Here is a 16,977-nt window from a genome sequence, read left to right as displayed (position 1 = left end):
TCTTTCTAGTCACTAACGCCCTAGCTACTCTTCTAGCCCCGAATCTACTAATCCGAAAACCGATTAAAAGGGTAGCCAGCCAAGCCGAGGGCAATCTATAGTATCTCCGTTTAGGGTACGCTGGCCCTAATATAATACAGTAACTAGAAGAGTAGTCATAGGGCGTTAAACTAAAGGGGCTAGGAATAGTGGAGTATAACGCCTACGCCTAATCGAAGATAAGCCGTTAGATTAGCCGGCGGACCCGTATAGCTCTAAGCTACGCTGGCGAGAGGTGGGCGATCTACTTTACGGAGTTCTAATAAATAGCTAAGGGTTACGTACGGATTATATTCTTCACGGATCGATATAGCGGATTTATGGCTTATTACCTTATAACGTTAAAGGGGGCCTCCGATATCTACATAGCTATAAACCAATATATCCGATAGGTTTAGAACAAAATTAACCGGCAGGTACGGGTCTTTTAAGTATAATAATAAACTAATATAATCGCTTAAAATATAGGGCTTAGCTAAAAGTTTCGGTATCTAATTAGAGTTCTCTTTAGCAGAGACCCCCGCTTAGAACGGCAGTGCCGAAAGATCTAGAGCCGTTATTATGCTAAAGGCACGAGCTATATAAATCCACTCCCGATTACCCGATTTCCTGTGGGTTAAAGTCGTCCTATCTACCGCTTACGTATAAAACAGAATGCTAAAATAACGCCTTGGCTAGAAGACCCTATTCGAAGTCCTTTATTAACGTAAGCCGTAGCTAGGTTACCTTTAGGCTTTTAGCTATAAAGCTTTTCCTATAACCAGAGCACCTCTAATAAAGTCTAGAAAGCTCTAAAATCGACTAGCGCCGCGGGCCTATATCGGCTACCTCGTAGGATACGATTCTACTAACATTTACCCTATTTGGGTTCCTGGCCTTAGAAGGAACGGGATCGTCCGTATACGTAACGTTATCTTTAACGAATAGGAGTATTTTAACGGCAGGCTTAAAGCCCTAAGAGATAATTTACGTTAATTAACGGAAGAAGAGCTAGTGGAAATTATTAATTAGATCCCCCTACCAGAAACATATATAATTAAACAAGGCGAACCGTAAAATAAGGCAGCTCTATCGCCTAATATATATATAATAGCACACTTCGAGCCTATTCTCTAGTCGGGCAGTAAGGTTAACGAACCTCTCTTAAGGGCTGCGCCTGCCGGCCTCGAGGCTCGGGGGGTAGAACCGTTTATGGCGCCCGAGAGGCCGGAATAGTAGGAGGAGCTTATAGAGCCTGCGAGGCCGGAGCTAGAAAACGACTCTTCTATGGCTGCGATTAATTACTAACGCCTAGATAATAGTTACCTTCTAACTCCACCAGAAACCCCTCCTTAGGCAGGGCTTACGGCGGCTGCTTTTACGGGCTATATACCTATAGAGTAGGGGGGAGCTAAATTTCGAAGCTATAGCAGTAACCGAGTCTTGATCTCTGCGTTTAACGCAGGAAAATATACCCTATTAGTCCGTAATTTAAATAGTAAGCCGCTAACGAAGTTAAAAATCAAAAAGGTACTTAAGAGACCCCGTAAGATACACCGTAAATAACTACCGGCCCCTATAAGAAATCAACGAGACCTTAAAAACTACCTATACAAGATCCTATTCCGATAAGCCTAACTAGATATAACGAAAGGAAAGTCCGTAGACTTTAGTCAAGGAAAAGATATTATAGAAAAGGCTTAATAGCGTAGTATCGCAGAATAATCGCAGTATATTCGTTAACTAAGCGCTGACTTTAAACCAAGACTTTAACTTAAGGGATTAAACTGATCCCTTAACGTACGCATAGAGATAGGTTCGGATTGGTGGTCCGTGCACGGCTATCGGTCCGACTACATACCGATAGGTCTACGATCATCTCGTTATACTAGATTACCTAAAAAGTTATAAAGAGATAGGCTTATAGATCACGGTGCTAAAGGATAGGGCGAAGGGGTATTAGGTGCTTAGCTGTATATAGGTAATAAGCTATAAGTTTAATAAACACGGTTTCCTATAGAAGTGTAAGGCTAGATTAGTGGTCCGCGGAGATTAATAGTATTAAGACTTGTTAGAGGATATATATATAGCTACTCTCGCCGGTTATTCCTTTAGATCGTTAATAGCAATCGCCGCCCGCTTCGATCTATCCTTAATATAGTACGATATTGTTAACGCGTTTATACACGCCCCTCTACTACACGACATATATATACGGTTCCCCCCCGGGACCGCGGTACCGGGTTAATTATTATTACTAAAGAAGGCGTTGTATAGGCTGCGGGAGTCTTTATTGCTATAGTAAAAGCATATTATAGAAGTGTTAAAAAAAGAGACGGGTTTAAGATAATGCCGTAAGAGCCCTGCTGCTTTATACGCCGTGGACTAATGCTATTCTTGTATATAGACGATATCGTGATCGGCTTTAAGGAAGACTTTAAGGAAGAGATAGAATAGGCTATTACGAGCCTACAAAAGCACTACGCCCTATAAGGCGGGCAGCCACTATAGTGGTTCCTTAGGATTAAGGTTATTCGGGACCGTCCCTTAAAGAAGATATAGCTGTTATAACGCGATTATATCGTGAAGGTAGGATATCTATTATTAATGGTATCTATCTATAAACTCATAAGTCCTATAAAGCCCGCAGAGCTACTGCCGTACGCTAGGAAGTCTATTACCGTTAAAAGCTATTAATAAAAGATAGAATCCGTTCTGTACGCTACGGTGATTACACGCCCCGATATCGCCTTTATAGTATCTCGACTCTATAGATTTAATATAAATCCGAGCCGTTAGTATTATAAAGTAGCCGACTATTTAATCCGATATCTACTAGCCACGTAAACCTACGCCTTAGAATTAGGTGGTAGTAACTCTATTAAGGTGTTTACCGACGTGTCTTTTACGGATAACTTAATTAATTAAGAGAGTAGTTAGATATTTATAATACGCCTATTTAGAGGTATAGTAGCCTAGCGAGCTAATAAATAAGTAACGGTTATAACGTTAATAATAGAGGCGGAGCTGCTCTCGCTTATATAAGGTGCGACGGAAGGGATATTTATAAAGAGGTTATTAGAGGCGATAGGTATAATATTCGATAATCCACGACTAAAGATATAATACGATAATAGCTAAACGATACGCCTATTAACGGCGGAGATCGCCTAATTAAATACACGATTACGGTATATAGATATATATAACTATTAGTTATAAGAGGCGTAGTAGTGTAGAAGGATTATAGTTAGCTATATTATAAGTGCCGATATAATCGCTAATAGACTAATAAAAGTCCTGTCTAGGGAAACGTTTATAAGCTTCAGGGAATAGGTGGGAGTAATGGATATATAGGGACGTCTGTATATAAGTAAGCTAGAGGAGATCTCACCGGAGTATTTAGAAGAACTGGAAGAGAAGTTTAATAGAAGCTACGTGAATGTTATAGAAGGAGATATATCGATAGAAGAAGCCTATGAATAAGCTTAACCAAATAACTGCCGAATAGTTATTTAGTTAGGGGGGTGTGTCGTATAGGCTGGCCGAATACAGGCTCGGAATAGGTTATTCCGGGCCCGAAAGTGGATTAGACCTGCTATAGGAATAAGGGCAGAATTTTTACACTACGATCAGAGATTTCCATAGAGTCAATTAAATCAACAGATCGATCGCTTATTTTTAACGTAATTGAGTTGTACGCTGTTTGCAATATAGAGTGACTAAGGTTATTAACCTATACGTAGTAAAATTAGATATACCTTTAAATATATACCCGAGGTTTTATATAGACCTCCTACGATGCGTAAATAAGGACCCGCTTCCTAGATAAGTTCTATACGACCCCTAACCTGGCCCGATTCGTGATAGTTTAGAAGAAAACGAATAGATAATAGAAGAAATCCTATACGCTAGGAATAAGAAGGTGGGTAAAGGTGTTATAAAAGAAGTGTTAGTGAAATAAGAAGGATACGCCTAGATATCTTAGGAACCGACGGAGTCCTTATAGGAACTAAGCACCTTAGATCGCTATAAAGAGAAGTATGGCCTGATTAAAACTAATAATAGACCCCGCGAATATTATAACAGGAAGAAGAGTTATAAGAAAGGCGGTAAGGATTAAATAAAGGTTAGAATAACGGTAAAACCGTTTATATTAAGTAAGTTAGGGCGGATAAGCCCCACCCCTAGTTCCCGGGTTTAGGCGTTGAGGTTAATATTATTACGATTATCCTCGTGATTATTATCGCTTTTAGAGATAACGGGAGATAGCGTTAATAGCGCGACTTTAGCCTGTCTATCCTTTTTCTTTTCTATAAAGGACTTAACGTCCTTTGCCTCGACGGTTATAACCCCTATAATATTCTTAACCAGTTATATAAACCAGTTAAACCGGTATAGACCTACTGCCCCTATAAAGGTAATCGTTATATTAGGGATAGGCGTAACGATAATAAGTGGCGCTATAATAGGTATAGGTCCACCTACTATAATATAGGAGTACCCGTGGGGGGGAGGGGGGGGGGGAGCGGTAATATATACCGATAAGTAAGGCTTACTGGCTCCTGAATTAATGGGCGTTAAGATAGACTTATCCTCCTATAAAATACTAGAAGCCTTTTTCGAGAGCCCTAACACCTTCTAGAAGGCTAGATAAGCCGCTATAAGCGCCTTTATCGCCTTAGAGCTATAGAAGGGGTTATTGTTAACCACCTTTACCGCCTCTAGGAGTGCTATTAACGGAGTAGCTATCCTAAGCGGACAAGGAAGGTATTTATAACTGCCCTTCGAGTAGTTATAGTATTTAGGATCGGCTATCCTCGCTCCGGGTACCGACTAGTTGTGGTAGCGCCGCTTATCCTAGCCGTTAGTAACTGCTTTTATATAAATATAGCAGAAAACCTTATAGATCCCTTTAGGAGGATATTTTATTCCACGAGCGCGCTTTATAGGGCTCTTAACTACTATAAAAGCATCGCCCGCGGAACGCTTACCCTTAGCCTTAGCGGCTCGGGCTAGCTAGGCGCTACAGTCTATAGCCGAGGCAGGAATAGTAATCTCTTTACTAGCCAGGGCGGGAGTAGGTGCCTCCTTGCCGGTATTTTATTATTATTATTATTAGCCCCCTATATTATATATATAAGTTAGTAAACGTCGCGCGAGGTTTATAGGAAGAACGAGAAGATATACCTTAGGGGCCGGAGATAATCCGAAAAACTTAAAGATCTTCTAGAGAGGGGGATAAGAGGTTAGGTCGATAAAACGATATACGAAGGGGTCGTGGGGGATAGAAAACGTATTACGGATAGTAATATATATTATTAAAGAAAAGAAGAAAAATAGAACCATAGAGGTAATAGCGGAGTTAGTATTATTAATATAAGTAAGTTATATAGTTAGGGAAGGTACGCTATAAGGGCTCTTTATATAAAAGGAACGACCCTATAACCTACCTATAAATAATAATAATATTATTATACGGAACGTTAATTAATTGTATAACTATAAAGGCTTACCTTAAGTAGTCTTTAACGCGTAAAGAGGTTATTTAGGATAAAGGAGCTGTATAAGGTCGTTATTTAATCGATAAAGAGGCGTTATTTAATTAAATAATAACGCTATACTAACCTAGACTAAAATTCGATAGCTTACCGAGGGGGGGAGGGGGGTAATATTACGGGTTAACCCCGTGGAGATAATCCGGTAAGGCACCGGATCTTCTAACCAATCACACCGTGTTCCTAGTGGGTCGCCGCGATATTATATTTAGGTCGTAAGCGCGTATAGAGTTTTCTCCTTTTCCTCCTTTTCTCCTTAGCTTTAGATAATTTAATTATTCGGCCTTACTCTATGAACAACTTATAACCAGCCGCTCACAACAAGGCATAGAATAAGCTAAAGACTATAAATAGCCACTATTAACTACGTCCTAAGCAGCCTCGATAGCAGCCTTTCTTTCCTACCTTTCTATCTACTATAGCTATAGATATTAGAACTTAATCCAGCTCTTTAATAAAAACCAGATATACTCTATAAGCGTTAGATTAAGGGAATCAGGCAGATAGTCTATTACGATAATATCGTGATCTTTAAACTACCTCTTTACCTTTCTAGACCTATGAGAGGGAGTATTATCGTGCTAATATATCTTATATAGAAGATGCTTATTTATAAAGCAATATAAGAGGCATAAAGAGGGCTTATTAATTCGTGTTATAAGGCTCTAGGATTCCTACAAATACTTAGTATAAGCTTATCGCATAAGCTATAAAGGCCTCTTGTAAAGAGGTTCTAGAGGCTTACGTGCTAACCACCAGGTGGCTTCGTGTTTAAAGAAGACTTATTGTGTATTTAGAATATAAAAGCTAGCTTAGAGTATATAGAGGGGGTAGTAGCCTTTATAGTAAGGCTACCTAGCTTACGAAGGTCCCTTAGTTACTCTAAGAGGAGATTATATAACTAATACCTTCCTGTTAAGTGGCACCCAGAGGTCTATAAATAAGGACCTCTATGGCTATATCTTCTTGAAAGAACTTAATAAATAATCTTAGCATAATACCCCCTCCCTTAGTCTACTAGTAGGCCTCCTTGTTAGTCTTATAATAGCTTCCTTTACTCCTTACTTAAATCCTATGATAAGCAGTTAATCCTAGGGTTAATAAACTCTACGAATCCATCCCTATTAATAGCGCTATACTCCTATAGCTAGATAGAGCAGGGCCCCTTTATATACCCTATAAAGCAGCCCTAAAATATCTAAGCTTAGGGTTTCTTTATAGTAGCGGGTAGTCTTTAGAATATTCTATATTATAAATAGTAACCCATTACTTCTAGAGACGATCGTTAACAGCCTAGGTCTTATTAGCTATCACGATAAGGTTATTTACCTAGTCCTCTAGTCTTAGAAAGAGCTCTAGTATATCCTTTATAAAGGATACAAGCTTACGCCTACATTCTTCTATCCTAAGAATTCTATAAGGGCGAATTCGGCGTGTATACTAGAGATCCTGTATTATAGACCAAATAGCTGTATCACTATATAAGGATAGCCCAGGCATAAGCCAGCGTAAGTCTCCCTATTTCGCCATAAAATAAAGGCGGTCTTTAAAAATCTATTTATAAATCCGGCGGCGGATAGGCGTACGAATCTTCTTCCTACGGCTCTTTAATTTCTATAAGGTGACTTATTAACAGGCACGCTAGACCTAACGTATAGTAATCTTCTAGCCTACTATATAATGAGTACTGTCTGCGATTTATTAATAGGTCTAGCCTACGATACGTTATAGGCCCCGAAGCTCTAGCCTTAAGTCTCTAGTAAGCTCCTAAGATTGTATAGTTCGATACAGCTAGTTAAGGCCGTCGTTGTCTATAAATAGAGGCAATAAGGAATCTCGTCAATAGGCCTCGATAAAGCGAGTATTTAGACGGTTTTATCGTATAGTATAAGGCGAAGCAGGAGGGTTACGGACCCTATCTATATTATAATTAATACCGGGGGACTCGTCGACGATAAGAAGGCAACGAAGCCAGGAAGTCTCTGGAGTAGATAGGCGCTATATCCTAATATCTTTAGCGTTATCCTAGGGCACGCGTAGGGGAGGAATGTCGGTAATAGAGTTGATTTTAAAAAGCTATTATTCTAATAAATCTATTACTATCTTTAAAATACGGATTATAGAAAAACTAGTAAAGTTATAAGTAATTAACGTCAGGGTATTTAGGCAGGCTAGGTGGTAATAGCTTTAGATATTACTTACCTGATTAATATTAGTCTTATATCGGCATTATCGGATATACCTCTCTATATAAATTTATATAGGAAGATACCGATTAGCGGTATAATCTAATAAACGACTAAGACATAGGGCGAGTCATAAACTAACCTTCTTAATCCTTACAGAGGTGTTATCAGGCATTTGTGCCCAAATGCCCCGATAAGCCTGTTAGGTATATTCGCAGAGCCACGTCACACACTGGTCCGAATACGGCGGTACTTCTATTGGATATATTATAGTGTTCTTTCCCCTCTTTTGGGTATATATATTTAATATCGTAGACTAATACTCTTTTATAGTCTATAATAAACATTAGTCACACTTTATACGATATTAGTGTCCTAATAGTTATAAGCCCGGCGCTCTAGTAATACGCCTCTATTCCGGTCGATCTAATAGTTATAGGCGTTATGGCCTCTCCCTCTTCTGCTTCTCTTTTTAAGTCCCTGCTCTATTACGGATAGAGTCGTCCACTAGCCCGTCCGCCTACCTATTATCACTAACCCCTTTAACCGCCTCTATCTATTCCTCCTCCTCCTTCTCCTTCTCCATCTCCTGCTTTATCTAATTAGCTACTCTTCCACGCCGTCACGATAACTTTGGTTATACTAACCTCCTTTAAAGACTGGTACTAGTGGTATCTGCGTGTGATAGAAGTCGCCCTCTTTAACGAGGTTACGAAGCTCGTGGATCCGGATCTTAACGATACCAAACGTCCGTAGCGCCTCTAAAAGGTTAACCCTCCTACCGAAAGCAAAGATAATAAAAACAAGGATTAAAGATATAAGCTATAGCTTTACGCCTATAACGAATATAAGCAGGAAAAGGCCGCGATAAAGGCAGTACTAGATTATATCACCACTACTATAGACCGGAGCCTCGCGGAGTCCTTCGCCGGTAAAGACGACCTAAAGGAAATCTTATAAATCCTAAAGGCACGCTATAAGCCTACTAACGCCGCCTAGAGGTTATTTATTAAGCGCTATTAGGACGATTATATATAATCTATTAGGAAGATACCTTACTAACGCTAGCTTAACGACTTCCGTAAGTTATATAAAGAGGTAAAGACGTATTAGGTTCGCGCGATTAATTCGAAGATAGACTAGCTTAACAGATTTTTTAATACGATTGGATCGATTTCCCCGGAGTGGTCGGAAGCCCGGTTTTCTATAATACTAACAGAAGAAAATAAAGCTAAATTACCGGATATCGAGACCGTCGTTAACGAATATACCACCTAGTTATATTATAGGCACCCTCTGCGTTTAGATCGGAAGCCGGGATTATTATCGTTCTATACACCCACGTTCCTAGGAAAAGATAAAGAAGGTTAGTAACAGGATCGTTAACAGGATCGTTAACCGGATCGAAAGGATTATTAACAGGGTTAGGGTACTAAAAGGGAATTTATCTGCGATTGCTGTATAGCCTGGAAGACCCGAAGCTATTATAAGCTAATTTAGACCTGCTTAAACGTTAACCCGGCCCGAAAAGGGAAGACCTTTAAACTATCTAAGGAGACGGCAGAACGCTATAACCGGATTATCGCTAGCTAGGATAACGAACGCCGAAAGAGGTTCTAGAGTAACCTTAAAAAGGACGCCGAAGGTAAGGGAAATAAGGGTTAATAGAAGTCACCCTCGAAAGACCCTTCTAAGGACTTATCTAATTTCGTGGCCTCCGGGGGCGCTGCTTCGGACTCGGATTCGGATAATAGAACCGGATAGTATAGTATATATAGCTTTTTATTAACTGGAGCCGTAGATAGACCCTTTAAAAATAAGCTATTAGTTAATTCCGGCATTATAAGGTATATCACTAATAAGCGTTACCGTCTAGAAGACTACCAGCCCGCGGAAAAGCTTATAATATTCGATAACGGTGGAGGAGAGTCGGATCCGGTTACCGGATTCGGCACTATAAGGCTATAGGTTAAAGATCGGGATTATTAGCCGTATACGCTGATTTTAAAGAATATAGCGTATATTAAGGGATATCCTATAACCCTTATATTAGCCCTCCGCCTGCTTCTAAAAGGATCGCTCGTTACCGGTAGATAGGCGTTAGAAATCAAGGAAAAAGGTAGGACCGTTACCCTGCCTTTAAAGAACGTGGGAGGTTAGTTTACCCTCTAACTAACGGCTTAATAGCAGAGCTTTTTTAATAGCTCGAGAGCCCTAATTATAAGCGTCGCCGACGCTTATTTATAGCATAAGCGGCTAGGCCATATAAGCGCTAAACCCCTAAATATATTATAACCGCCTATATAGGCGGCACCGTCTCTAAAGGGGAGGATTTTCCCATTATAATAGAGTACGAGAGCTGCTCCGGCAGTAAGGCCCGGAGACTAGTATCACGAAGAACGCCTAACCACTGAAGAAAGGCGAAGCCGTCACTATGCAGAACGGCTCCGCTAGGGCCAAAACAAACAACCAACCAATAGGCTAGCCGAAGGGAGAGTCAGGCTCGTCACGGGTCCGTATCTAGAGCTAAACGGGTCCCGAGGAGACGGTCGCCGGGCCTCTAGAAGGGTCGGCAGTGGTCCGATCAGGGGAACGAATAGCTAGATAGGCAGGCGGGCCTACGGTCGGCTCTTCTGGATCGTCTAGAACGTCTAGATAACCAAAAAGGGAAGGATAATGCAAATTGTCATTGTGATAGGTGATAGGTGACGATCGTGAAAGATCGGACGAAAAGCTAGCTAGATATAGTGGGTCTATTCCGAAGAATAGCCGTATATAAGACCAGATCTCTGGGACCGCGTACGTGGTCACGTGATATCCAACGTCCTGACCCGGAACACGGGTCTACCCCTCTACAATCGGCCCCAAATTATCAAGCCACGCCTCGGTCTTGATAATTTCAACACAAACACAAACAGCAACGTCCCAAATATATCTCCATTGCCCTGATCAGGGCATCCATAAGCAGACTTATACAGCTCCTCTTCCAGCTGCACGTAGCAGCAGTCCTTCTTTCCTCGCGTGTGTATATTCCTGAAGACGTCTCTCGAAGACGCGGGCGTGAAGGACGGTGACCTCGAAGATACAGAGGTGACCTCGCAGGTCCTTCATGCGTAAGCCAGGCGGCGGCGGCGGCGGTGGCAGTGGGCGGCAGTAAACAGGCGGCGGCCCTAGCGTAGTCTTCGAGAAGACCGTGACGACGAACGCATACACAGGGTAGGCGGCGGTAAATAGGCGGCGGCCCTAGTAAAAGATCAACGACGCAAAACGCAGAACCAGGCGATAGCGCAGAGTATATTCATCTCTTTCCACTGCCTATATTAAGGCAGGCAGGCAGTCCACTTCTCGGTTCATAGGCGTAAAGTACGCAGGTCGGATCTTTTTGGCGGTGGCGTGGCACGGCACGCAGGAAGCAGGTCGATTCGTCGGTTCCTTCGTAGAGCCGATAGGCGAAGAACGGCATCGAGTCTTCGGCAGGAATAGCGGCAGGATCTTCGAGGCGGCAGTATGTCGCCGGGCTCGAAGGAACAGGAAGAAGAAGCAGGATTAACTGCAGACAGGCGGATCAGGCTCGGGCTGATTAGAGGAACGAAGATATCGGGAAAAGAAAAAGGGAAAAGAAGAGTAGTAAAAAGAGTAGGAAAAAGAGGAAAAATAAGGAAAAGAGTGAGCAGGGCATGCTCGTGGTGACTGCCGGCAAAAACGGCAGGCAGGATCAAGATCCAAAAAGAGTAGGCGGGCTTAGTGGCACGTGGTCTGCTTCGAAAGAGACGACGAAGATATCTAACGCGTACTACTAAACCAACTATTAACTTAATAACTAGCGATCCAAATCAATCGAAATCGGAGCCGTTCGATTACTCTTCTTCTGATCAGGCCAACGTGGTTGCGAGCGAAAGAAATGGTAAAGAACTACAAAAGATATAGTCTAACGAAGAGGTAAAAAGAAAAGCTGAAAAATCGGCAGGTTGCTCCTATAGACTCTTGGCCAGGAAAAATCTATAAAAAATCGGCAGGACTCCTATAGACTTATAGGCTAGGCCCCGGGCCTAGTTGTCTATCGGCCCTAAAGCTATACGAAGAAGCTCCTGCGGCGTATAGCTTTCCATATAAAGAATAGGCTGGATTAGGGTCTTTGTGTGGAAAAAGAAAAGAGGGTGAAATCGGGGGAAGGGCAGGGCTATCTATCGGCCCTAAAGCTATACGAAGAGGTCCCCCTCGAGGGCAGCTTTTAAAATAACCTAAAAAATAAATAAAAATAAGAGGTCCTGATTAGGTTAACGGAGCAGCTTCGGGAAAAAAAAATCCGGCCCCAGGGCGTAATTAAAAGAGACGCGGCCCTAGATTCGAATCCACGGAGGCTATAGTCGCGGCCCCCGTCGATTAGAAGACACGGCCCCTGTTAGGAACTAGAAAAGCAGCTCTCACGGAGTCTACGCATATCTTCTGCTTCCGAAAACGATTCTATTACCCTGATTAGGCAAAGGAATAGGTAGAGGGAAAAAGGGAAAAAGGAAAAGGAGGCGGGAAAAGAGGGAAGGGGAAAAAGAGGTAGGTGGAGGGAGGAAGACAGTAAGGAAAAATCCCTTGGCCCTAGAGGTAAATCCACTAAAGACATTAACGCCCGTTCGGGACTATAGAGCCGACGGGGCTCTTCTTTACGGCGGGGGCGGTAGAGCTAGCACGGGAGCTCTGCGCCGGAATAACAGGATTAACGGAACTAACGCGCCAGTTCTTCTAAAGCGCGGAGCTATTATAGGAGCTTTTCCGGATCCCGGAGCTAATAGGGCTCTTCCTTTCCGGGCATGTACGCCGATGGTGGCTATCCTGACCGCAGGAATAATACCTGATTAGGCGAACGGGATCGTGCCGGGCGGCGGGACTCTCTTCCTGACTCTTCCGTGGAGTCGTACTTCTGCCGCGGTAGCGGCGGCGGCTCTTCCGACTACTGCTTCGGCTTAAGCTACGGCTGCCTTTGATAGACTGCCCACAAGCAACGTCACCGTTAGTCTGATTAGACAAACGGGAAGCAAACGGCAAAGAGATATCGCGTGCCCTTTAAGCGTATAGCTCCTATAGGGCTGCCTCGCACGCCTTTAGTACGACTCTCGCGAGGACCTTAAAACAGGAGGTTAACCCGATTAAGAGGAACAGGAACGTATCCTATACGCGGCTCTGACCACTCTAACCCCGGTATTATATCCTCCTCTTACGACGCTAAGGCGTCTTCCTTTTGTATTAGGACTATTAATATGCAGGTAGTCTCTGCGTCGGATTAGACTATTCTTTCTAAGCAGGCAGTCTCTGCTCTTCCGGATCCGTGGTACTCGGGACCGTCGAACCGGATCCGTGGGATTATTAATATGCAGGCAGTCTCTGCGTCGGGATGGGTTACGGCTATTGATCTGCAGGCAGCCTCTGCGTCGGGATGGACTGTTCTTTCTAAGCAGGCAGTCTCTGCTCTTCCGAAGCACTATCGGGATCGCTCTTCCGGAGACTCGGGCTCCGGGCAACTGTTTTTGGCGTTTTTGTTGTATATAGTGTTTTTGTTGTTTTTATTAATAATATATCGTAGCCGGAATCAAAACTTAAACTCGAAACAGAATCGTTATCTCTCGGACCTCTTCTTCTAGTGCCCACGTAACGCGATATTCTTCCAGGCCTTTTCCAGAGCCCTTCGCCCGTTATTAAAGGACTAACCAGTAACCGTATCGTATCCGAACGCTCAAGACTCGAAGACTCAGGCTTAAAACCGAAGACCTAAAACCGAAGACTTAAAACAGAATAAAGAAAACCGTGACCGTATCGTATTAATAACGTGTTGACAGGCCGTTTGTTTAGGCAGGCCGGAACTACCCTTGAGCGCAGGAAAGGATAGATAAAGTCCCCCCACGCTGATTATATCCGCCTCCGAGCACCAATTAAAGAAAGGCGAAGCCGTCACTATACAGAACGGCTCCGCTAGGGCCAAAACAAATAACCAACTAATAGGCTAGCCGAAGGGAGGGTCAGGCTTATCACGGGTCCGTATCTAGAGCTAAACGGGTCCCGAGGAGACGGTCGCCGGGCCTCTAGAAGGGTCGGCAGTGGTCCGATCAGGGGAACGAATAGCTAGATAGGCAGGCGGGCCTATGGTCGGCTCTTCTGGATCGTCTAGAACGTCTAGATAACCAAAAAGGGAAGGATAATACAAATTGTGATTATAATGGGTGATAGGTGATGATCGTGAAAGATCGGATAAAAAGCTAGCTAGATATAGTGGGTCTATTCCGAAGAATAGCCGTATATAAGACCAGATCTCTGGGACCGCGTACGTGGTCACGTGATATCCAACGTCCTGACCCGGAACACGGGTCTACCCCTCTACACCACCGGCCCACACGCCCTTAGCAGCGTATAGATATCGATATCTTCTTTAATAATAAGGCCTTTAATAGCCTTATAAAGCTAATACTATACCACTGCCCTTATACGCACTTTATCGTAGGGGACTTCCTAAAAGGACCTTAAGTCAGCTTTTCTATCGGTCACCTCCTTTAAGCTATATACGGCACGGTAGTATCACTGCCCTATTATAGTAATACGCGTCGATAATAAATAAGCCCTGCAGAGTAACCTTAATAACTAGGCGTATACTACAGGGATCCTGATTAAGAGGTCGTTACCGAATACGGCCGCCTAGAACGCCGGAGCCGAACGCCACGGGGCTATTATATATACTATAGCCCGGGCCCTCGCTATCGCCTCTGACTTTTAGTAGGATATATAGCCGGAGATCGTGGCCGCCGCGATAGATCTATATAATCTAATTCCACGCCGGGACCTCGGGTAGAAGTCGCCGAAGGGTTATATAGATAAACGGGTTAATAAGATAGGCATCGAGCATATTACTAGCACCCCCTTAATCGGTTACCTAAAAAGGTACGGTTACTATGCCTATCTATTAACTACTAACTATTAATATAGGCGCCGGAAGAATAAGAAGCTCGCGGAGAGGGCTTATATCGGTTATCTGATCGGTTACGAAAATACTAGTATATATCGGATTTAGGTGCTAAAGCCCGGAAGGGTCCTGCGTATAAGAGACGTTAGCTTTCACAAAAAGATCCTGTATAAGGATCGTGACGTGGACCCACCTATTACGATAAAGCTTTTTAAAGAGCTTAACCTGCCTAACGCCGACGATACTAATAAGGATACCCTGGAAATAGTTAGCGTGATGCCGCTTTACGATTAATTCATAGTGTTATAGTATAATACGATAATAGAGTTATTCTAAGATATTAGGAGGCCGGAGTAGCTTAAAGTAATTAAAAGAGCTATAGTTAAAGCAGTTAAATAAGTCGAAGAAGAAGAGGTTAAAGTAGTAGCTATTAAAGTAATAGAAAATTCGACTCCCTCGCCTAATTCTAGGGGGGTGGATAAGTTACTATAGCGATTATAGCCGCCTAAAACGGCAGCTAGAATGGCTACCCGGGTTACTCCTTCTACTATAGCAGCCACGGCTTAGGGCTCTGCTATAACGCCGGCTATAATTACTATTATAATTACCTCTAAAACCTCTCCTATAATAATCTCTAAAACAACGCCCTCTTCTTCCTCTTTTTCCCCTCCTATAATAACGCCTCTAACTTTACCTTAATTAACGCCTATAGCAGCTATTCCACTTACTACTATAATAGCTGCTTACTAGCCGGCTCCTCCGGCTAAGCCTCTAGCTCTTATAACGTTAGTAGTAACCGCCGCTAACTCTAATAATAATAACACCGATAACGATAATAACTCGGATAAAGATTCCTCTAATTCCGATAACTCTAACGATACTATTACGCCTACCGCCGGCACTACCACGGCTATAGGTTTATTATCCCCTAATTAGTTAGTTTTAGAGGATAAAATAACGACTACCGCCACGGCTACCGTAACGGTAGCCCCGAGCCCTTCTATAGCGGCAGCTACTTAATAGCTACCTCCACCGGCTACCTCTTTAACGCCGGCAGGCCCTCTATCTTTGGACTATTCAGCGCCGGATACCCGTCTATCCTCGTCTATAGCGGGTACCCTATCTTTAACTACTACTACGGTAAGTGCCCTATCTTTAGAACTTTTAGCGCCGGCTACCACGCCGGCAGCCTCCTCTCGGCCATAATATAACCGCCGGCCACTATAACGATACGCCGACTCTACCTTCCTTTATCTTAACCGCTTTAATATACTAAAAAAGCCGCTGCTACGCCGCGATATACCCGAAGAGCCGTCTAATTAGAGCCAGATAATAAGGTCTCTATATAGGACATAGTGGGTTATAGCCGCCTCTAAAGAGGTATAGGCTCTTATTAAGATAGGCACGTTTAAAGCAGTAAAACAGTATACTACCGTTCCGAGCCGCCCTTTAGATCTAATATAGGTATTTAAATATAAGGTTAATCTATCTAGCTACGTTACTAAATTCAAGGCACGCCTCTGCGTTCAGGGTAATTAATAGCCTTAAAATCACCTTAACGCCTACGCCTCTACCCTGGCCGGAAGGACTTTTAAAACGCTTATAGCTATTACTGCCTATTTCGATCTAGAGACCCATTAACTTAATACCGTTAATGCGTTTACTAACGCCCGCCTTAATAAAAAGGTCTACGTTAGAGACCCGCCGGGATAGAATATCCTATAGGCCGCCTCTACTACTAACATCACTAATAAGGCCGGATTAGAGCCGTTTTTAAGCCTCCTACGCCCCTCGAACCGTGGGATTAACCGGCTGCGCCGGGCCCTATATAGGCTACGCCGATCTCCTAAGCTATAGCATCAGGAGCTCTTTTCTATTTTCGGTAAGTATAGTCTTACGCAGTTAAAGGAGGACGATTACGTCTTCCGAAATAATAAGCTACTTATATTCTTCTATATTAACGATATAGTTTTACTATATTAAAAGGAGCATATTAACACCGCCAAAGACCTAATTAAGCAGCTATAAGAGCGCTTCTAGATCCAGGATTTAGGTTCTATTAAGTGGTTCCTTAGTATCAGGGTTATAAGAGATCGTAAACGCTAAAGACTCTAGTTATCCCTTAATAACTATATTAACGAAAGGATAAAGGCGTTAAATATCGTTAATAGCCGGAGGGTCATTACGCCGCTCGCCTTTCCCGATATATTAGAACCGAATAGTTAATAGTACGCGTTAGAGGACTCTATCCATCTATATCTATAAAAGGTCA

The 16,977-nt window shown here is 42.9% G+C and overlaps 1 protein-coding gene across 1 annotated transcript; it reads right to left on the bottom strand.

The window, feature by feature from the left end:
• Nucleotides 1–1,182: 1,182 nt before the first annotated feature.
• ACRALDRAFT_2020547 (uncharacterized protein) lies at nt 1,183–11,225 on the bottom strand (the record flags this gene model as incomplete). The annotated part of the gene is made up of 5 exons (XM_071020019.1): nt 1,183–1,210; nt 10,611–10,697; nt 10,733–10,807; nt 10,858–10,942; nt 11,105–11,225. The coding sequence occupies 5 exons, from the start codon at nt 11,223–11,225 to the stop codon at nt 1,183–1,185; spliced, it is 396 nt and encodes a 131-aa protein (XP_070874229.1).
• Nucleotides 11,226–16,977: the final 5,752 nt, after the last annotated feature.

The sequence above is a fragment of the Sodiomyces alcalophilus genome (genome assembly GCF_042370955.1).
Source record: "Sodiomyces alcalophilus JCM 7366 unplaced genomic scaffold ACRALscaffold_5, whole genome shotgun sequence".
NCBI lineage: Eukaryota > Fungi > Ascomycota > Sordariomycetes > Glomerellales > Plectosphaerellaceae > Sodiomyces > Sodiomyces alcalophilus.
This window is presented reverse-complemented; position numbering and strand designations above follow the sequence as displayed.